The sequence below is a fragment of the Nelumbo lutea genome, chromosome 3 (genome assembly GCF_056320005.1).
Source record: "Nelumbo lutea isolate HS-2025 chromosome 3, American lotus-T2T, whole genome shotgun sequence".
NCBI classification, from domain to species: domain Eukaryota; kingdom Viridiplantae; phylum Streptophyta; class Magnoliopsida; order Proteales; family Nelumbonaceae; genus Nelumbo; species Nelumbo lutea.
Window position 1 is genome coordinate 5,502,064 of NC_142686.1, and position 18,123 is coordinate 5,520,186.

At 37.0% G+C, this 18,123-nt stretch overlaps 1 protein-coding gene across 3 annotated transcripts; it reads left to right on the plus strand.

Annotated features, from left to right (window-relative positions):
* Positions 1-2,225: 2,225 nt before the first annotated feature.
* LOC148862541 (uncharacterized) lies at positions 2,226-11,381 on the plus strand. Of its 3 annotated transcripts, none has more exons than XM_088979269.1 (9): positions 2,226-2,563; positions 3,637-4,436; positions 5,423-6,573; positions 7,259-7,553; positions 7,669-7,890; positions 8,710-8,883; positions 9,790-9,987; positions 10,074-10,187; positions 10,824-11,381. In XM_088979269.1, the coding sequence occupies exons 2-9, from the start codon at positions 3,723-3,725 to the stop codon at positions 11,157-11,159; spliced, it is 3,204 nt and encodes a 1,067-aa protein (XP_088835395.1). In that variant the 5' UTR covers positions 2,226-2,563; positions 3,637-3,722; the 3' UTR covers positions 11,160-11,381. The 3 variants fall into 3 exon arrangements, with proteins under 3 accessions (XP_088835395.1, XP_088835397.1, XP_088835396.1); XM_088979270.1 differs by lacking the exon at positions 2,226-2,563 and adding an exon at positions 2,585-2,928; XM_088979271.1 differs by lacking the exon at positions 3,637-4,436 and having other exon boundaries at positions 2,425-2,563.
* Positions 11,382-18,123: the final 6,742 nt, after the last annotated feature.

Below are 18,123 nucleotides of genomic sequence, written 5' to 3' on the forward strand. Positions count from 1 at the left end.
GCTGATACACACAACTCATGTGATACGTATCCAGTTGTGACATATCCCATATCCGTGACCATGGATATGGATATGATACGCCCCGCATCAGGAGCATCGTATCGATAACTTAATCCTTGAGCATACCTAATGTTTCAAAATCCAACCCAAAGGTTGAACCATTTCTCCCTCTTAGCCAATGGACCAACCAACCGTGATGTTATCATTATAAAATAAAAAAAGAAAAGAAAAAAGAAAAGTTGATAATCCATTGAAGGTAACATAGATAATGGTGCAATTATCCAAATTATCGGGTCATTGATCAAATCAACATTCACTACAATTATGACCCCATTGAAGGGTATTAACATAGATAAACGGTTCAATTATCCAAATTATCAGGACATTGATCAAATCAACATTCACTAGAATTATGACCCCCGCACAGCATGCCTCACAATATATCCAACAATGTATTGGAAGCATCACCTAATGACAAGTACATGTACATGGAGATGTTTCTACCTTTTTACTTTTAATAGTATCAAAGTACAAAATACATAAAATGCTTTTGTTTTGACACTTTTGTTTTGACACTTTTGTTTTGAAAATCATTTGGATAAAAAATTTTGTAAAGTATATTTTTTAGAATAAAATAATCATTTCCTATTTGGTAAAAGCACATCCGTTCATGCTTTTGGTGACGGTTTTAGATGGTTTGGTGGCTGAGACCGACGATGGCGGTCTAACTCTTGTAGCGGCAAGCAGAGATAGGGCCAAGAGTTGTATTAGAGGGTGGTCACATGTGACTACCCATTCGCACGAAAATGGATGTATTATTTCGTCAAAAGCATGAAGTATAAAAAATCAACTTCATGCTTTTAGAGGTTTTTGTAGTTTTAAAAAGTATGAAAACAAAAGCATAAGGTATATAATATAAACATTATATCGTATTTTTCATACTTTTATACTTTTATAAAAATCTATTCAAATAGGGCCTTAATTATCTCATTAGTGCTTGTTTGGGAGAATTTTCTCGTGGTGCAGCATTTAGAAGTAGGCCCCACCTGAATAGATGGTCTAAAAGCAATACTTGGTGAATACCCCGGAAAGCCCAGATTAACCATACTTCAGCCAGACTATGGCTTTAAGGCTTTTCCGTGATGCTTTTTTTACTTCTCGCAGTTCAACAAAAGCAACTCAAGTACTCAACAACCAAAGCATCGGTCCTCCCAAACGGACCCTTAACAAATTAATAATGGGGTTTTATGCATTTCCCAAGTGCTTTAGTTACAATTTACAAGCCAAAGAACGTTCAGTTGAGTCCTTTAACGTAAATTGTTGGCAAAAGTTCAAAACACCTCTGCTGAGTTGGTCTGGTTGTTACCTGTTGGGAGGCCATCATTATTGTTGGTGTAAGAAAGCAAACGAGAATTAATCAACTGAATACCACACACTACCAACTGCATCACATCGTGCGCTGGCCGGGCTGTATCTGACTCTAAGGGTTCGTTTGGTTCGCGGAAATAGGGTCTGGATTATTTGCTTGGATGGAATGGGAATGTCATCCCCCCAAACCCCCAATGTCTCATTCCAGCTTAATTTTGATTTCCGTCTAAACCGAACAAATTACGAGAATATATGATCCCAATTCCAATTTTAATAGGTTTTAGTTTTAATTCCAGCTACAAACCAAATGGACCCTAAAATCGCTCAGAGTCAAAAAGGAATGCGTCGGAATACGTGACGAATACTTTCTATCCAGTATATGTGCATAGAGAATTACAAATTCAGATTCTCTCTCTATTTAATATAAATAATACATAATTAATTAAAATTAATTTTGTAAAACCACAGTGTTAAGACTTAAGTTATTACCAAAAAAAAGTGTTAAGACTTTAGAATTGCTGCAGTTAAAATAATTAAAACATGTTAAATAATAAATAATTAAACAGTGAGCTTAGAGATGAGAGCCTATAAAACGTAGCTTAGCGAAAACCAACTGTAGTCAACACTTTTTTAGAAAAAGGGCTGAAAGCATGTGGGGGCGCCATGTGCTTGACCAAACCAAACCGACGAGTGCAATACAAGTGTACACGTGGGATGGGACCCCGCATATTTATCAAGCAGATGCTGATCCCACGGCTATCAAACGTGAGCACTTGTCTGAATCTTCTTTTCATGAAGAGGAATATCGACTCTGCTTACAGCTTAGCATTAAAAGATTAAAAAAAAAAAAAATCGGAGAACACATCCAACCTCTAGCGGACAAAGTGATGCTGTTTACGTTACTCACTGTCACTGCCTCTCAATTCTAATTTCTAAAATGTATTTATTAGTTAATTTTGTTATTTATTTTATTTGAAAAATAAAAAAATCTTCTCCGTCTAATGTCTACGACTCTACTATTCAGCTTTATTTTTGTTTTTTTATGGCTTTTCGGACATTCTCATATTCACTTGGGAGGCTGAGGCAAATAGATAGGATATCACAGTGAGCAGTCACTAATGGCGAATATCGGATACGAAGCGATTCTTCCTAGTTCCTGCTTCTCCACCGCATTTCTGTGCCTCCATTTTCTACAGTGAGTCATTGTTTTCCCTTTACTTTTATTTTCTTTTCCTTTTTGTCTTTTAAAGGTGGAGACTTCATTTGGACAGACTAATCTGTGGTTCTCGCTCTTTGATTGCTGTAAATCTAAGTTCATTATTTATGGTTCCTTTTCAGTCGTTTCAGCATTCGATTACTGTAGTGTAGATTCCCTTCCTTCTGGTTTCTATAGGACTCCCTCCCCCAAGAAAAAGAAAACATTTTCCTTAAAAAATTTTAAGTACTCGGGGTGATCCGGAGAATCTGGTGCATTACCCTCTTTTGAAATCTTTGTGCTGTTTACGTTGATGATCGGGTCTTTCTCCAGTAGTTTCTGTCTGCAAATGTGCTCTTCATTTGGTAAAGTTTCATGTTTTGAGCGTTCTTTTTTGTTGATATCGGTTTTTTTTTCCCTCATAATTACGACTCTTCCCTTTCCTTGTCATTTTCCCTCTGTTTATTTTTATTTCTGTTATGTTTTTGTACTGTTTATATGATTTGAGTATTTGCTTCCCCTGTTAACTGGGCCGAAATGCCACTTTTTTTCGGAGATTTCTTTTTTGCTTCCTTGTTCTTTTATGGAAGGCATACGAGGCACTACATCTGGGCTCCTGGATTTATGCTTCTGTTGTTAAAAAAAGAGAGGAAAAGGAAAAAGAGAGAGAGGGAGAGAAGAAAATGAGCTGAAATTAGACAGACCATCTCTCTTTAAGATTTCCAAATTTATAATCCTTTTTATATCTTTTTCTTTCTTCCTCTTGGGAGTGGGAGGGCTTTATTTATTTTAACTCTTATGCCAGCTGAATGGTACTCCACCCTATCCTTTCCTTAGATTAGGTGCATGTCCACACTGCCAGAATTTTCATTCCAAGCCATCTGAATGAGGATAGTTGTTTTTTTTTTCCCTAGTAGTTATCTCTGCTCTTAAATCATCTTAAACGTTGTGCGTTGAATTCTCCAATTGAAAACAAATTCATGTTTCCTCACTGAATTTAGTTCTGTTTTCCTTGTACAAAATTTCAAATACGGATTTATCCCATTATCATTTTCCTACATTTTTTGTACAAGGTTCTGTTAGAGGCTTCATGATGGAGAGTATCTAGACAAATTAGCGCTGCATAGACACTTGGACAAATACCATTACATCTTCAATAATGGTTCTAGGATTGAGGACAAAGAACAAAAGAGGCACTTCAGTTCAAGTTGATTACCTTGTCCATTTACAGGAAATTAAACCTTGGCCTCCATCGCAGTCTCTCAGATCCCTTCGGTCTGTACTGCTTCAATGGGAAAATGGTGATAGGAACTCTGGGTGTACTAACCATGTAATCCCCTCCCTTGGGTCTGGTGTTGGGGATGGGAAAATTGAATTTAATGAATCTTTCAGGCTTCCCGTTACTCTTACTAGGGAAGTCTCTGTAAAAGGTGGGGATGCTGAGACATTTCAGAAGAACTGCTTGGAATTCAACTTGTACGAGCCTCGAAGGGATAAGACAGTGAAAGGTCAACTCTTAGGAACTGTCATAATAGACCTGGCAGAATATGGAATTGTTAAAGAAACCGTATGCATAAGTGTTCCAATGAACTGCAAGAGAAGTTTTAGGAACACAGCTCAACCGGTTCTGTTTGTTAAAATTCAGCCATTTGAAAGAAGTAACTCCAGCTCCTTACAAAGGGAGCGGTTGTCAAAGGAGGTGCCATCAGACAAGGATGGGAAGGAATCAGTTTCTGTCCTAATGACTGAAGAATATGCTGAGGAAGTTGAGATTGCCTCCTTTACTGACGATGATGTTTCATCACATTCTTCCTTGACTACTTCCTCATCCACCTTTGATGCTGCTGGAAGTTCACCACTTCAAAATGAAGAGGTATTCTTATTTCTTATGATCATTAGTCTTGTATTTGATTTATCAAATACCTTTGATATTTTTTTTTAAGTTGATCTATCCCATTTGGTAGAATATGTATGGACAGTGTTGCAGGAAAGTGGATGAATTGCAAATTTCCTTGCTCCTATTTGCTAATGTTCATTTGTTCATCCTAATAAAAGATATTTTTAAAAGATAATTAAAATTATAAAATCAGTTTTTAAGGATTTAGGGATTAAGAATTTTAAGACCCTAACATGGATTTTTTTGGGCTTGCTTCAAGGGGCTTGGTACAAAGGCGGCTTGTAGAATTAAGAATGAAAGATGTAACATCACATTAATCATTTGAAATAATGCAATTAAGAAATATAAAAATTATAAGTCTGACATGCTTGAATATGTTTTGCATGCTATTTTTATTTTATTTTTGCAGTTTTCACTTTGAATATGTTTATTTATTTCAATTTGAGCTAATAGGCTTTTTTAAAGCATTTAATTTAAAATTAAAATTTGATTTTTTAATTAATATATTTTTTAATATTTTCTTAATTATTTTGAACTTTCTACATTATTTTGCAATTTCTTTATTTCCTTTTAAAATTTTGCACCTTGATTAAAAAAGGTGCATGCCTCACCTTGTGCCTTGCACCTCAGGTGCATAATGGCCTTTGTGCTTTTTTGGCACCTTGCGCATTTAAAACACTGTTTCGCATGGTTAGGCTTAGGCCAGGAAAATATTGTTAAAAGCCCTAAAAAATGTTATTATATGGATAATTATGAACCTTTAAATTGTCCTTGCATGTTGCTTTGGAGATTTCCTAGGTGGAAAATATCAGATTGTGTTACTGAACCTCTGAAACCCTGCTAGTGTACTGCTATGTTTGTTTAGGTTCTACCATTTAACATGATGAAATATATCAAACTTTATCCTTGTTACTGTACTCAAGGGTGTTAGATAATTCCTAATAAGTTAGGTTCAATTGCAGAATGCATCAGAGTCGGTGAAGAATGGTGTAGTAAGTCATAATGAGGTAGCTGCTGTACCTCTAGAAAAGATACCTGCAAAACCGGAGGTGAAAACACCTACTACACCATACACACATCTGAAGGGGAGTTCGCCCCGTTCATCATCAGTAGACTTGTCATCTGATCTGGGAAGTCCAGAGAATGGCCGTGCTTCTTTGTCCAACTTCCAGCAGAGTTTGGCATCAACCTTGAAAACATCTATTATGCATAGTGATCAATCTTCATCCAGTGCTTATGAGAGTGTTCTGGAAGAGGTAACATCCAGCAATAGCACAAAAAACCTTGACCAGGATGAAAAAGTTATTCAAGAAATTACCAATGTTATTGCAGACAAAGCTTCATCCTCAAATCCAGATCTGCATAAGGATGAAAAAGCTGATGGAGAAGCTAGGGAAAATATCAAAGATAGACCACAGGGTGGTACAACAATTAATGATCAATCTGCAAATTGTATGGGGGAGAAAGATGGAGAGCAATCAGGAGAAAATGGAGAGGACAAACAAATAGAAAAGGAAAAAAACCATTCTACAGAGGATGAGGCTTTTAACAGATCTTCACTAGAGGCTACAAGGAAGCAAGTGGCATCTGGGAGTAATACAATTACTTTTAGCAGGAGATCACTTGGAATGAAGGGTAACATCCAGAATATTGATAGGCTAAAGCATGTGAAATCTGTTCGGTCACCCTTAGAGTCTTCTAGGAGCAATGGATTTTCAAATGGTAATCAATCAATGGAAGAAGTAAAAGAAGTTGATAGTTTGGAAGACACTCTTAGTGGTTCTAGGAATTCAATTACAGCTGAAAGGAACAATGCTGAGGCTGCTTTTAGAGGGATCCTAAACTGCCAGTCTAAGGTCCAACAACTGGAGCATAGAGTTGAAAGCCTTGAAGCAGAGTTGAGAGAAGCTGCTGCAGTTGAGATTGGACTTTACTCCGTGGTGGCGGAGCATGGGAGTTCTGTGAATAAGGTCCATGCTCCAGCTCGACGCCTTTCTAGGCTGTATCTTCATGCTTGTAGAAAGTGGTCCAAAGAACATAGGGCAAGTGCAGCTAGAAGTGCCATTTCAGGATTAGTTATGGTAGCAAAAGCATGTGGAAATGATGTTCCCAGGTTTGTACTAATTACACAAGTGAATTATTCTGGTTCAGTGGTTTAAACAATGCAATCTTTTTTTTTTGAAGAGTAACAGCACATAATTTTATTAGTGATGGCAATGCACAACCTTACATCAACTCCTTTAGATGAGCTTATGCACTTCCATATTGGGCACTCAGAAAATGCTACTGCAATCCAAGCACTTAACATACTTAACTGTCCTGTAACCAGAACTTGATCCTCTGGAAAGTTATATGGGTTCTATTTCTTACGTACCTAGATGGATAAGTGGAGAACTAGAAAGGATAGGGTGATAAAATGAAGCCATTTAAAGGAACCTCAAAGTAACTCCAATGGGTGGCTTCCAATGCAGTATCCAGTATTGTATCAGATATTTATTGTTCCAACACTGGTACACTAGACATACAAAGTTCTCCAGGTATCATAGCTAATATCTCCAGACCAGATCATTAAATATTATAATAAATGACAAATGATCCTGGCAATGTTTCAACTGATTGGATGGTTAGATCATCTAATGGATGTGATGCTTTGGGAATCTGGTCTGCCCAGATTTCCTGAAAGACAAATCTTCCACTTTATAAATGTGGAACTGTCAGAGTTTGATAGTTTCTAAGGGTGCACCATTGAATTTATTTCGTCTGATGCTCTAACTGATTAAGCTTTCTTCTGAATGCAGGTTGACATTTTGGTTGTCAAATTCAGTTGTCCTAAGAGCAGTTATTAGCCAAGCTGTAGGGGAACTTCAGCTACCAGTTTCTTCTGGTCCCCACATTGAATCTAATGACAGTAAAAAGGAAAATGATAAGAGATCTTCGTTGAAATGGAACGACTCCTCTCTCAACAAGAAAGAGAAAATTTTTGGTTTATCTGAATGTTTTGATGACTGGGAAGACCCAAAGACATTTACAAATGCATTGGAAAAGATTGAAGCTTGGATCTTCTCCCGAATAATTGAATCTGTGTGGTGGCAGGTCAGTTCCTAATAATTTTGCACCCCTCTCTACTAATATATGATATCTGTTTTTTTAGATTAAGCATCCTTATTACTTATATCTATCTGACCTTGTTCACTGCTTGTTTCTCCAGACTCTGACTCCACATATGCAACCAGCTGGGAGAGCAAGTGAAATAAGTAGGGGGTCAAGCTCAGGGAAAAGCTATGGACGGAGGTCTAGTTTGTGTGATGAAGATCAAGGAAACTTTTCTTTAGATATTTGGAAAAGGGCTTTCAAGGATGCCTGTGAAAGACTTTGTCCTGTTCGAGCTGGAGGCCATGAGTGTGGCTGCTTGCCTGTATTGGCCAGACTGGTAATTATCTATATGTTTCATTTAGAGGTCCATGTCAAGTGCCTATCATGTTATTTGTGATCACAACATGAAAAGAAAAATGGGCACATAATTTCAAGTAAACTATGTGGTGGAAGTCTAAAGGACTAGATGGTATGCACCTTGTACTTGTCTTTGATGATAGCTCCCTGCCTGCATAAAGCATCGATTGTTCTCCATCTTGTTCCCAGTTTTCTCTACCAATTAAATTCATGTCGCAGGAATTATCTGACGGTACAATGAAGCTACCCTTCCCATACTATGGACCAACTAGGCACATGCCATATTTTCAGGGTGCTTGCTTGCCAACCAAATGGGCCAAACCAAGGAAATCTTCTATCTTGAAAAATGACTTAACAAGACCATCCTAGCTGGATCACAAATTGAAATTTGCCTCAGTTGCTTTTTGACAAAAAAAAAAAAAAGTAGTGCATCTAATTTTATAGTCATGTGGGGAAGCTATAGTTAGCCTTTATTGTGTCCCAATCAAGTAATTCAGATAATGCAGATTCACAAGCAATGTGCAAAATGACCATGAGATTGGTGCTATCAAGCTATGCTACTATCTCATCATTACCCTTTTACTGGTAGATGAAAATATATTATGGTAGAAGCACATCGTGCATTTATATGTACAATTGTAGGGTTCATTTCTTATATTGTACTGAACTGTTGCTGGCCTTTCTGAAACAATACTCGTGTACTGATTATCTTTCTTCCTAGGAATAACTAAATCTCTCTCTCTCTCTCTCTCTCGGTTCTAAATATAGCCCTGAGATGTTTTTCTTTCCATGCATACAGGTGATGGAGCAATGTGTGGGTAGATTAGATGTGGCCATGTTCAATGCCATTCTTCGTGAATCTGCTGATGAGATTCCAACAGATCCAATCTCTGATCCCATTAGTGATTCCAAGGTTCTCCCTATTCCAGCTGGAAAATCAAGCTTTGGTGCTGGTGCACAACTGAAAAATGCTGTAAGTGGTTCGTGTCTTGGGCAGTTCATTTTGCATCCAAATTATATTTCACCAAGGTAGTTCATAAGTTCATTATTGTAGAAATCACCTTTCTCTTAGGATCTGTTTGGTTCACAGTTGGAATTGGAATTGGAATGGTCTATTCCCATAGTCTGTTTGGTTCAGACAGGAATCGGAATGGGAATTGAAATCAGCTGGATGGAATTTCTTTCCCAAGGGAGGGGGAGGGAATAGCCATTCCCTCAAATGGGGGAATGCCATTCCACCAGGAATGGGAATGGGAGTCTGATTCCACCCAACCAAACAGTTGGAATTGGAATTGCCCATTCCGATTCCGATTCCGGACCCCTATTCCTGCAAACCAAACGGACCCTTATTCCTTTAGAATCACAAGACATCTTTTTATGCTCTCATGGCCCCACTCTTAGAGACTGCTGGGTATAAACCAAACATACATGAGAACCTCGACAAATGCCCCGATACAAGCCCTGGTATAAACCATCAGTTATGCAGGTTAGATATTAGAATAAGATCCAGAGCATGCTAAATTTGATAAGAAATATCCTTTGTACCTTTGGGGCAAAATTGACCAAGTTTGATACAGAACATTTTTCTTATGAACTGTTTGCCATTACTCGGTGTTGCAATAAGGTAATAGATCAGATGGTTATGATCATTGGCTTGACTTCCCACTATAAGAAATCTACAATGTCTGATTTCTTCAAGTATGGGCCCAGCCCAATCATATTCCATGTATCCTTCATTGTGCATAGCACAGAATATGTTCCCTTTAGCTTTTTAAGGCACTTCAGCTACTTGAAGCCATAAAATAAACTTGGCAGTGTAAAAGAACCAAATATGTTCTTAATTGATGGATTGTGGTTTTACTTATTTGTTGGATAACAGATTGGGAACTGGTCAAGATGGCTAACTGATCTATTTGGTATGGATGATGATGACTCACCTGAAGATGAGAATGGATTCCAGGATGAAGACAGACAGGAATATGATACATCATTCAAGTCTTTGCATCTCCTTAATGCATTGAGTGATCTCATGATGCTCCCAAAGGACATGCTTTTGAACAGGGACATAAGGAAAGAGGTTCACCTGCTAACTCTTACCCTTAATTAAGTCTTTTCCTTCAACTATTTTTCTTTTCCACTAAACTACATTTTTTGTTTTGAAAGGTATGCCCTACATTTGGTGCACCTTTGATCAGGAGGATTCTAAGTAATTTTGTCCCAGATGAATTTTGTCCTGATCCAATTCCGGACATTGTGCTTGAGGCCCTGGATTCTGAGGTTAGTTTGCCAGAAGCTCTCCCCTTATTTCTCTGTCTAATGTTTCCTACTTAGTATACATGGAGACTATGTTCAGTTGCTTTCCAATTACTTCCTGTTCTTCTATGTATGATGATTATTCGCTAGAATATCTATCGATGATGTTGGCAAGACCTTATCGTTGACCGACATACTAGTTGTTAATAACAAGTTTTAATTCTGTGTATTTAATGCAGAGTTGCTTGTACGCATTATTTCTATAAAGTACCATGGTACCAAAGAACAGACTGACGTCTATAGCATGTACTGAGGTGTTCATACATGTATTTCCTAAGATGATGTTTATTTTGGTCCTACCATAAGAAATTGACAGTATCTCAACCCCATAAAGCCTACAAGGACAAAGGGTTTAACAATGTGTTAACACACCTAAACCCTATATGTAAGACACCCATTTAGTTCTGTCCTAGTGTTATTTTGTCGCCGAGGTTGTTATGATAGTGAGCTAGCATTAATTCCAGAAAAAATGATCTCAAAGATTTTAGACGTGATGTCAGTTGAAGGCCATTATGTTTTCCCTGAATTTACAGGATAAGATTTGATTCTCTCACTACCACTCTTCACAGTTTTTCTTAATGTACAAGTATTTTTCTACAGGATCCTCTAGAAGCCGAGGAAGAGTCTCTTAAGAACTTCCCATGCAATGCAGCACCCATTGTGTATGCACCACCTTCGGCAGCTTCTCTTTCAGGTTTCATAGGAGAGGTAGGAAACCATTCCCAATTGCGAAGGAGTGGGTCTTCAGTGCTCCGGAAATCCTACACCAGTGAGGATGAACTTGATGAATTGGATTCACCCCTGGCTTCAATCATCGCAGACATCTCACGAGTTTCTCCTACATCGACAGTCCCGAGTTGGAAAATGAAGGAAAATGGTGGTCGGAATACGGTCAGATATCAACTCCTCCGGGAGGTATGGAGGGATGGTGATTAGCTACAACCTATACGTAAGTATGTTTTATCAATCACAGGTATATATAAATAAATACGTGTTTGTACTATATTTTATTCTGATTTCTTTTGTAAATCTTGATGCTGTTCGAGTTATAAGAGATGTAGACAACATCGCTCTCCATGAGCAGTCTCAGACCGGACCGGATGGTCTGTCTTTTAGTTAGAATTTTCAAGCGCAAGTTCAGTTTCAGACTTTCAGACATTAAGCAGCCCACAGCGTCCTTAGAAACTTTTCTTTTATGGTAACTAAGCAATAAAATTTTCAGCTGTTATCAAACGGGCTACCAAGGGATTACTTAAATATACCCCTGTGATTTCAGGAAACAACCTTTAACTTTAATAGATAAAACATTAAAGGACAAAGCTACCCTTAATCGTTCTTTAAAATTTCAAAAGATGTCCTGTTCCTGTGTGGTAGTACAGCAATCTTTCGATGTGAAATGCATATTATACAGGATACTCAAAACATCTTTGGCAACTGGCAAGTTTAACATGATGCATATGTCTGCAAATCCAATTAATTAATTTTTTAGGTAAAATATTAAGTCATTCATTACTAAAGGATAATAAAGGTTCAAAATTACAACCAGACCTCAATGAAGACGACAAGGAATCAAGCCAAATTGGCGGGTCCCAATGGACCATAACTAAACCACATCAGGACATCTACTTCCAGCTGACACATGAATCATGAGCTACAGAGTTCAGATTTTTACTCACAAACGTCCATTTAGCACCACAAAAACTATTGAACTCTTGTTCATCAAAAAAAAAAAACTATCCAACTCTTCTACAATACTATTATATATATATATATATATATATATACAAGGTATACACACACCGCAGAAACTGAACACCTAAAACGTCAGGCAGAAGATGTCTGAGCTCCCGATTATCAGATGGCGATCCTTGCAACTCTCCCTCATGTCCTTTATTTGCTAACCAATCAGCGACTTGATTGCGGATGTGGTTGTATGAAACTAAAGCTCATGGTGATCCTTTATTTGCATCCTCCACTTCCAAATAAGAATTCTCATTATCTTGGTAGTCCAAGTTCCACACTCCTTCAACGCTTCTATGGTAGTTTTGGAATCGCCTTCAATAAGAATTCTCTCTGCCTCTAAATCTCTTAGGAATAGGGGTGCCAATGTACCGGTTTTGGGTTGGACTCCGCCCAAACCAAAATCAATTTGGATGGATTGGACGGACCAACAAGACATTGAATTAATGGTGCAAAGTATTTATTGGATTGGATTGGACCTGGTCCATCCGTAATGAATTTATATTGGATTGAATTAGATTGAGCCAATATTTGGTCCATTGATAGAAGATAAGAATATAGGTATCAATGGATCAGGTTTGAGTCAAAATTAATCTAAATTAAAACAAATTTGTAACTGTCTGGATGGTCCTGACATTGAATTGGACCGATCCAAATGATCCAAAAGATTCATTGGATTGAATTGGGCCTGGTCCTTTTGTAATGGACTCACATAGGACTGGATCGGATTGAACCAAATTCAGTCCAATTGACACATCTACTTTGGAATTTATGGGCTTCAAAGGCAGCCCTCATCTTTGCTGTGGCTATTGTGGATGATCCACATCTGCTTGCACCCATTTTAATCACTTCTCCATTGTGATTATAGATTATAAAACCAAAGTCACACCTGTTATTAGCAATGTTTTCAACCCGCCGTTAACCCGACCAGTCAAATCATTCAAACTGTCACCCCAACCAGGATTTCAGGTCTGGATCAGTTAAGACCCACCAAACAATCAATACCGTTGACTTGGTCAAGAACCATTTCACCCAGTTGGCTCAACCATTGATTCGTTCGACCAAGTGATTGATCGCGGGTTGTATACTCAATGCATACAAACTTTTGGAGGCTACAACTTTGCACTCCGATGTTTGACTGGGGAGATTTTTTTATTTTTTTGGTAACTTTTCGAGATCTATGCGTCCCAAGGCACCTCCCTACTATTTTCGTGAAAAATCCCTTTTTTACTTCAAATTGCAATTTTTAATATTTTTATAAATAAAAATTTTAAAAATGTAAATAAATATAAAATAATACATATAACATATCTAAAACATATTTATACATTATTTATTGCTAAAATATATATTTACACACACACACACACATCGATGATGTGGCATGGTCCGAACTGTTTGAATTGGTGATTTGCGACCCAAAGGCAAAAACGGTTCGGCCTTCGGGTTGGTTTTTAAAACATTGGTTATTAGTAGATGTGTAAATCGGGCTGTGTTGCTTGTGGCTCGGCACAATGGTTGAACTAGCCATTGGGGACCCCCCCCCCCTTAACAGCTAGTTTCAACTTTTTGGAGGTTTTTTTTTTTATAAAAATACCCCAACAACTATAAACAGCTATAGGGGGTATTTATGTATTTTGGTTTGGGGGGAGAAAGAATGACACAAATGCCTCTCAAGAGATATATAATGGCTAGTTTGGGGGGTATTTTGGGTAAAGTGATAAATAACTTTACAATGACCAAAATACTCATTCCAAAGGAGGGTATGATACTACACTTGATGTTTCACCTAAAACAGATGATCAAAGTTAAGAACAATAGGAGGAAATGAAGTCAATATTTTTTTATATACTCAATAGTCGTATAGCATTTTTTTTTCAAATTATTGTAAATTTTGTTTTAATTTTATTTAATTTATTTGATGTTTTTTAACAGCATTATTTTTTATTTTCAATTTGTAACAATATTGTATTTTTTATATTTTATTAATTTATTCATTTTCCAATTTTCATGTTTCATTCATCCAACCATTATATGTTTTGTATCATTCAAATTTAAATGAAATAAAATTTCTATTTTTCTTCCAATTTGTTATTCACTTTGAGTCTTTGTCTCTTTGATTTCTTATTTGGTCAAGTGTTTTTTTTTTCATTTCTTTGTTAGATTTCTTTTTTTTTCAAATAGTTTTCAAATGAAAGTTAAATATTTTAGTTTTACTTAGTAAAGAAATGAAAAAAAAATAAAAAATGTCAAAAAAGACAAAAAAAACTAGTTTGGCCCAATTTGGCCCATGCCCAAGGCCCGACCTGTAGCCCGCCTGGCCCAAGCTCGTGGCACGGCACAACACAGCACGGGCTTAGGCTGTGGGCCGTGTTGGGCCGACCCCCCAAGTTATCCTTAGGGAGGGTAGCATGGCCCGCAGTTTGCACGGGCCACAGGTGGGGCCTGGCACGGCCTGTTTTACACCTCTACTTATTACACAGTTTTGAAGCATCGAAGTTTATCTTCAACTCTCCCGATTTTGGAAGGAGTACAAATGCAAATTTATAGAGTGCAAAACCTTGTATTTTGCGTTATTTTGTATATATTTATATTGTACATATTTGTTTCTACTCCTTCCAAACTGAGCCTAAGAACACATTGTTGGTACCTCCCAGCAACACCGCTCAATCTTTATAGCTGATTGCTCTCGGGTCCAATAGGTTGGATTTGGACTCACCATCTCCGCCATCTCTTGAATTAACCTGTTAGTATGGTTGAGAGTTACAAATGGATTAGTCAGCATTCCAAATATATATATATATATATATATATATATATATATATATGTATGACAATTAGACCGTCTACGTTAACAGTGTCATAGCGGGTTGAAAACATTGGTTCAAACCGGTAATGCATATTTGAGCCCTTGAAAAACTCCGAGCATGTCTAAGTTAATTTATGAAACCTTAGTGTATGTTTAAGTCCTTTACCCTTATAATTTTTTTTTCATTTTAAACTTATTTTTTATGTAAAAGAAGCTCTAAAAGAAAATTTAATGAAAATTATTTGTTAATTTTAATTTTATTGATTTTTGTAATGATTAAGTTGAAACCTGATGTTGGACTGTTCGACCTGTGACCCGCACGAAAACGGTTCCATCTGGTCTGAGTTTGACAACACCGGTAAAGGGTGCCCTAACGAGCCTTAGAAATATGAAGTATCTCTGATATAGAGTTCTTCAGCAAATGAAGATTTCAAGAGGGAATAAGTAGGTAGGTCAGAGTTCTTCAAATTTCCTTTGAGGCTGTGTTTAGTTTGAAATAAAAGATAGGAAACCCCTTCCTTTCCCTACTTTTTTTCTTTCAAACTAAACACAGCTTTACTTCTAACAACAAGGAAATGAATTTCCGTTTTAGCCAAGGCCTCGTCATTATAAGTTTTCAGCCAATACATGTGATATTGTTTTTGAAAAGTAAAATCTTTCATACTTTCCAAAATCCTCTAAAGCCCCGTTTGTTTTTCATAAAGTTATTTACCCGGATAAATGCACTTATTTGGTCAAGTACATTTACCCATGCTTTTTTTTCTCAGATAAATAAGAAAATGATCGTTTAAGCTATAAAAAAATATTATTAAAAGGGGCAATTTTGTCACAGGCAATTTTCCTCCAGATGAGAAAAGTTATTTATTGACTTGAAAGATCAGTATCACTTACCTGGTTAAGTGATACCTAGAGAAAATAAATTTTTCACAGACCCCACATAAATATGAAAAAAAAAACATCCCATTGGCCAACTTTCTCTCTTCAATCCACCAAACACTACATTTTGATTTACAGGTGAAATGGTGAACTTCAATTAATTCTAGAAAGACAAGCTGGTTCCCCGCAGGCCTGTGGGCTGGATTTAGCTGGAGCCTGGACTTAATTTCAATTCCCCTCTATAATCTATAATGATCCTCATAGGCTAAAAAAGGGCCCAGACAAATCCAACTTTGCCCCCCTTAATACTAAGGCCCCTTTCCCTTTTAGGTAAGTTACTTACCCTGGTAAATATACTTATCCGGGTAAGTGCTTTTATCTATGTTCTTTTATTTCTCATGTAAATAAGATAATGACCATTTTAGCCATAAAAATCTATTATTAAAAGGGGTATTTTTGTCCAATTAAAGTATTGACAATTTTTCCCGCATGATGGAAAGTAATTTACCCATCTAGGAAATGAATACTGGTCCTCACATAAATCTGAAAAAAGAAAATGAGATTATTTGATTCCCATTGGCCAACTTTTCCTCTCAAAATCCAAAAAAAGAATGCCCCTTAAATAGGGATTGGACAATGCGCTTATAAGCCTTAAGTCTCAGGTTTAATAGTCCTAACCCAGCAAGAGAGAGAATATTCTGAATTGATAACCTTCTTAAAACTAGGGTTTCAAATTTGCTTGAATTACCAATCTCAGAGTTCCATGCTTCATCTAATACCACGAACCAGGGAATAAAATCGGTGGGTACGTTGTTGCGGCTGACGAGTTGAACGATTAAAGGGTACTACTTTTGGTTAAATTTCAGAAACTATGCATCCGAGCTTTCTTTCTGCTTCCCTGAATGATTTTGCCTCTGACCCAATGGGTGATAGAGGCATAGTTACTTAAACTATGCATCCAAGCTTTGTTTCCACAACCCATGTAGAAAAGCATAGAGTAATCAATGGGAGATAGAGTGAATTTATATAATTATTAGGATAACTCAGAATGAGATAAAACCATAGTTGCTTAAAGTTGGGAGCTTTGAAATATAAGCAACATGAGTGATGGTCGGTGGGGTTGGGTGATTCTATTGGAATGAGCCCTACTTTTGCCGGCAAACGGCTGTTTCTCCTGACGAATCAATATTCAATCTGGAATTTTGTGTTGTGAAATCAATAACAATCATCCCCACTTAGCCATTTTGCTTTGTTGGTGGCAAAAGCGGGGCTCATTGGTAGGAGATGCGATAGACAGTTCACAATTTGATTTATGGGACTCCTCAACCCCGCACAGTGCAGTGCAATCCTCAATCTGCAGCGGGATGGCGCATGAGACTTGCTTTGCCCTTTTGGAGAATGCGAGTGTTGCGTGCGTTTGTCATTGAACCGAACCTCACCCCAATGAAGATTCCTTATCCGATTTGATGGGACGGGCACTACCGCACCTACACCGGTGTCCATGGTTTTTAAAACCGATCCGGTGATCGAACCGGTCAGGGGTCCGGTTATCAATCCGAACGGTTGGACTGTTTTGATAAAAAATTAAAAAATTAAAAAATTGAAAAAGGCCAAAACTGTTCGAATGGTTAATTGGCTAGTTCAACGGTTTTAAAGAAAAAAAGAATCGATTTTTGATTTTTCTGATCCGGCTGTCTGATTTGATCCGATTTTAAAAACCATGCCGGTAACAATTGAGATATGTGTGTCTGCAATTTAAAGCGGGTAGGAAATATAGATTCATTCTCAAACAAGATTTTGTATTCACTTTTCCTACCCACTCTCTACCCGTCTTAGATTGCAGCCATACATCTCTATTTTGAGTTGAGAGATCTGTGGATGCAATTCACAGTGGATAAGAGTGAATTAGAACAGTGAGTGGGAAATCTGAGTTCAATACATTCTACACTAGGGGTGTTCACAGTTTGGTTAACCGAATCAGTGGTATCGGTTTTTCCATTTCTCCAAACCAAACTCGAACTAATACCATCGGTTAACTGGTCCGTCGGTTTCAATTTTTGACCAATTCAGTTCTTTGATTTTTCGGTTTTTTATATTTATAATATATTATATAAATATGTGTATAGTATTATATTATAAATAATAAATGATATATAATATATTATAAATATTTTAAAAATATATAATATATTTATAAATAGATTATTATAAATATAATATAAGTATATATATATATATATATACCGATTAATTAGATTAATTACTATTTTTTTTTATAGAATAACCAAAATCCGAATCGATCCTTCGATTTTTCAAAAATTCCAAATCGAACCAGTTCTTTGCGACTTGGTCTTCTCGGTTCTATTCGGTTTTTAGGATTTTCATGGACACCCATATTCTACACCACACATATGAGACGTGCCACGTGCTTCATGGATCTTGGTGATGTGATCAAAATAATTTCTTCAAATTTTG

Bases quoted from the DNA above. Each gene is read 5' to 3' on its own strand.
- LOC148862541 (XM_088979269.1), top strand. From the start codon at position 3,723: ATGGTTCTAGGATTGAGGACAAAGAACAAAAGAGGCACTTCAGTTCAA. The intron at 4,437-5,422 runs GTATTCTTATTT...GTTCAATTGCAG, and splicing joins CACCACTTCAAAATGAAGAG to AATGCATCAGAGTCGGTGAA. The intron at 7,891-8,709 runs GTAATTATCTAT...CCATGCATACAG, and splicing joins TGCCTGTATTGGCCAGACTG to GTGATGGAGCAATGTGTGGG.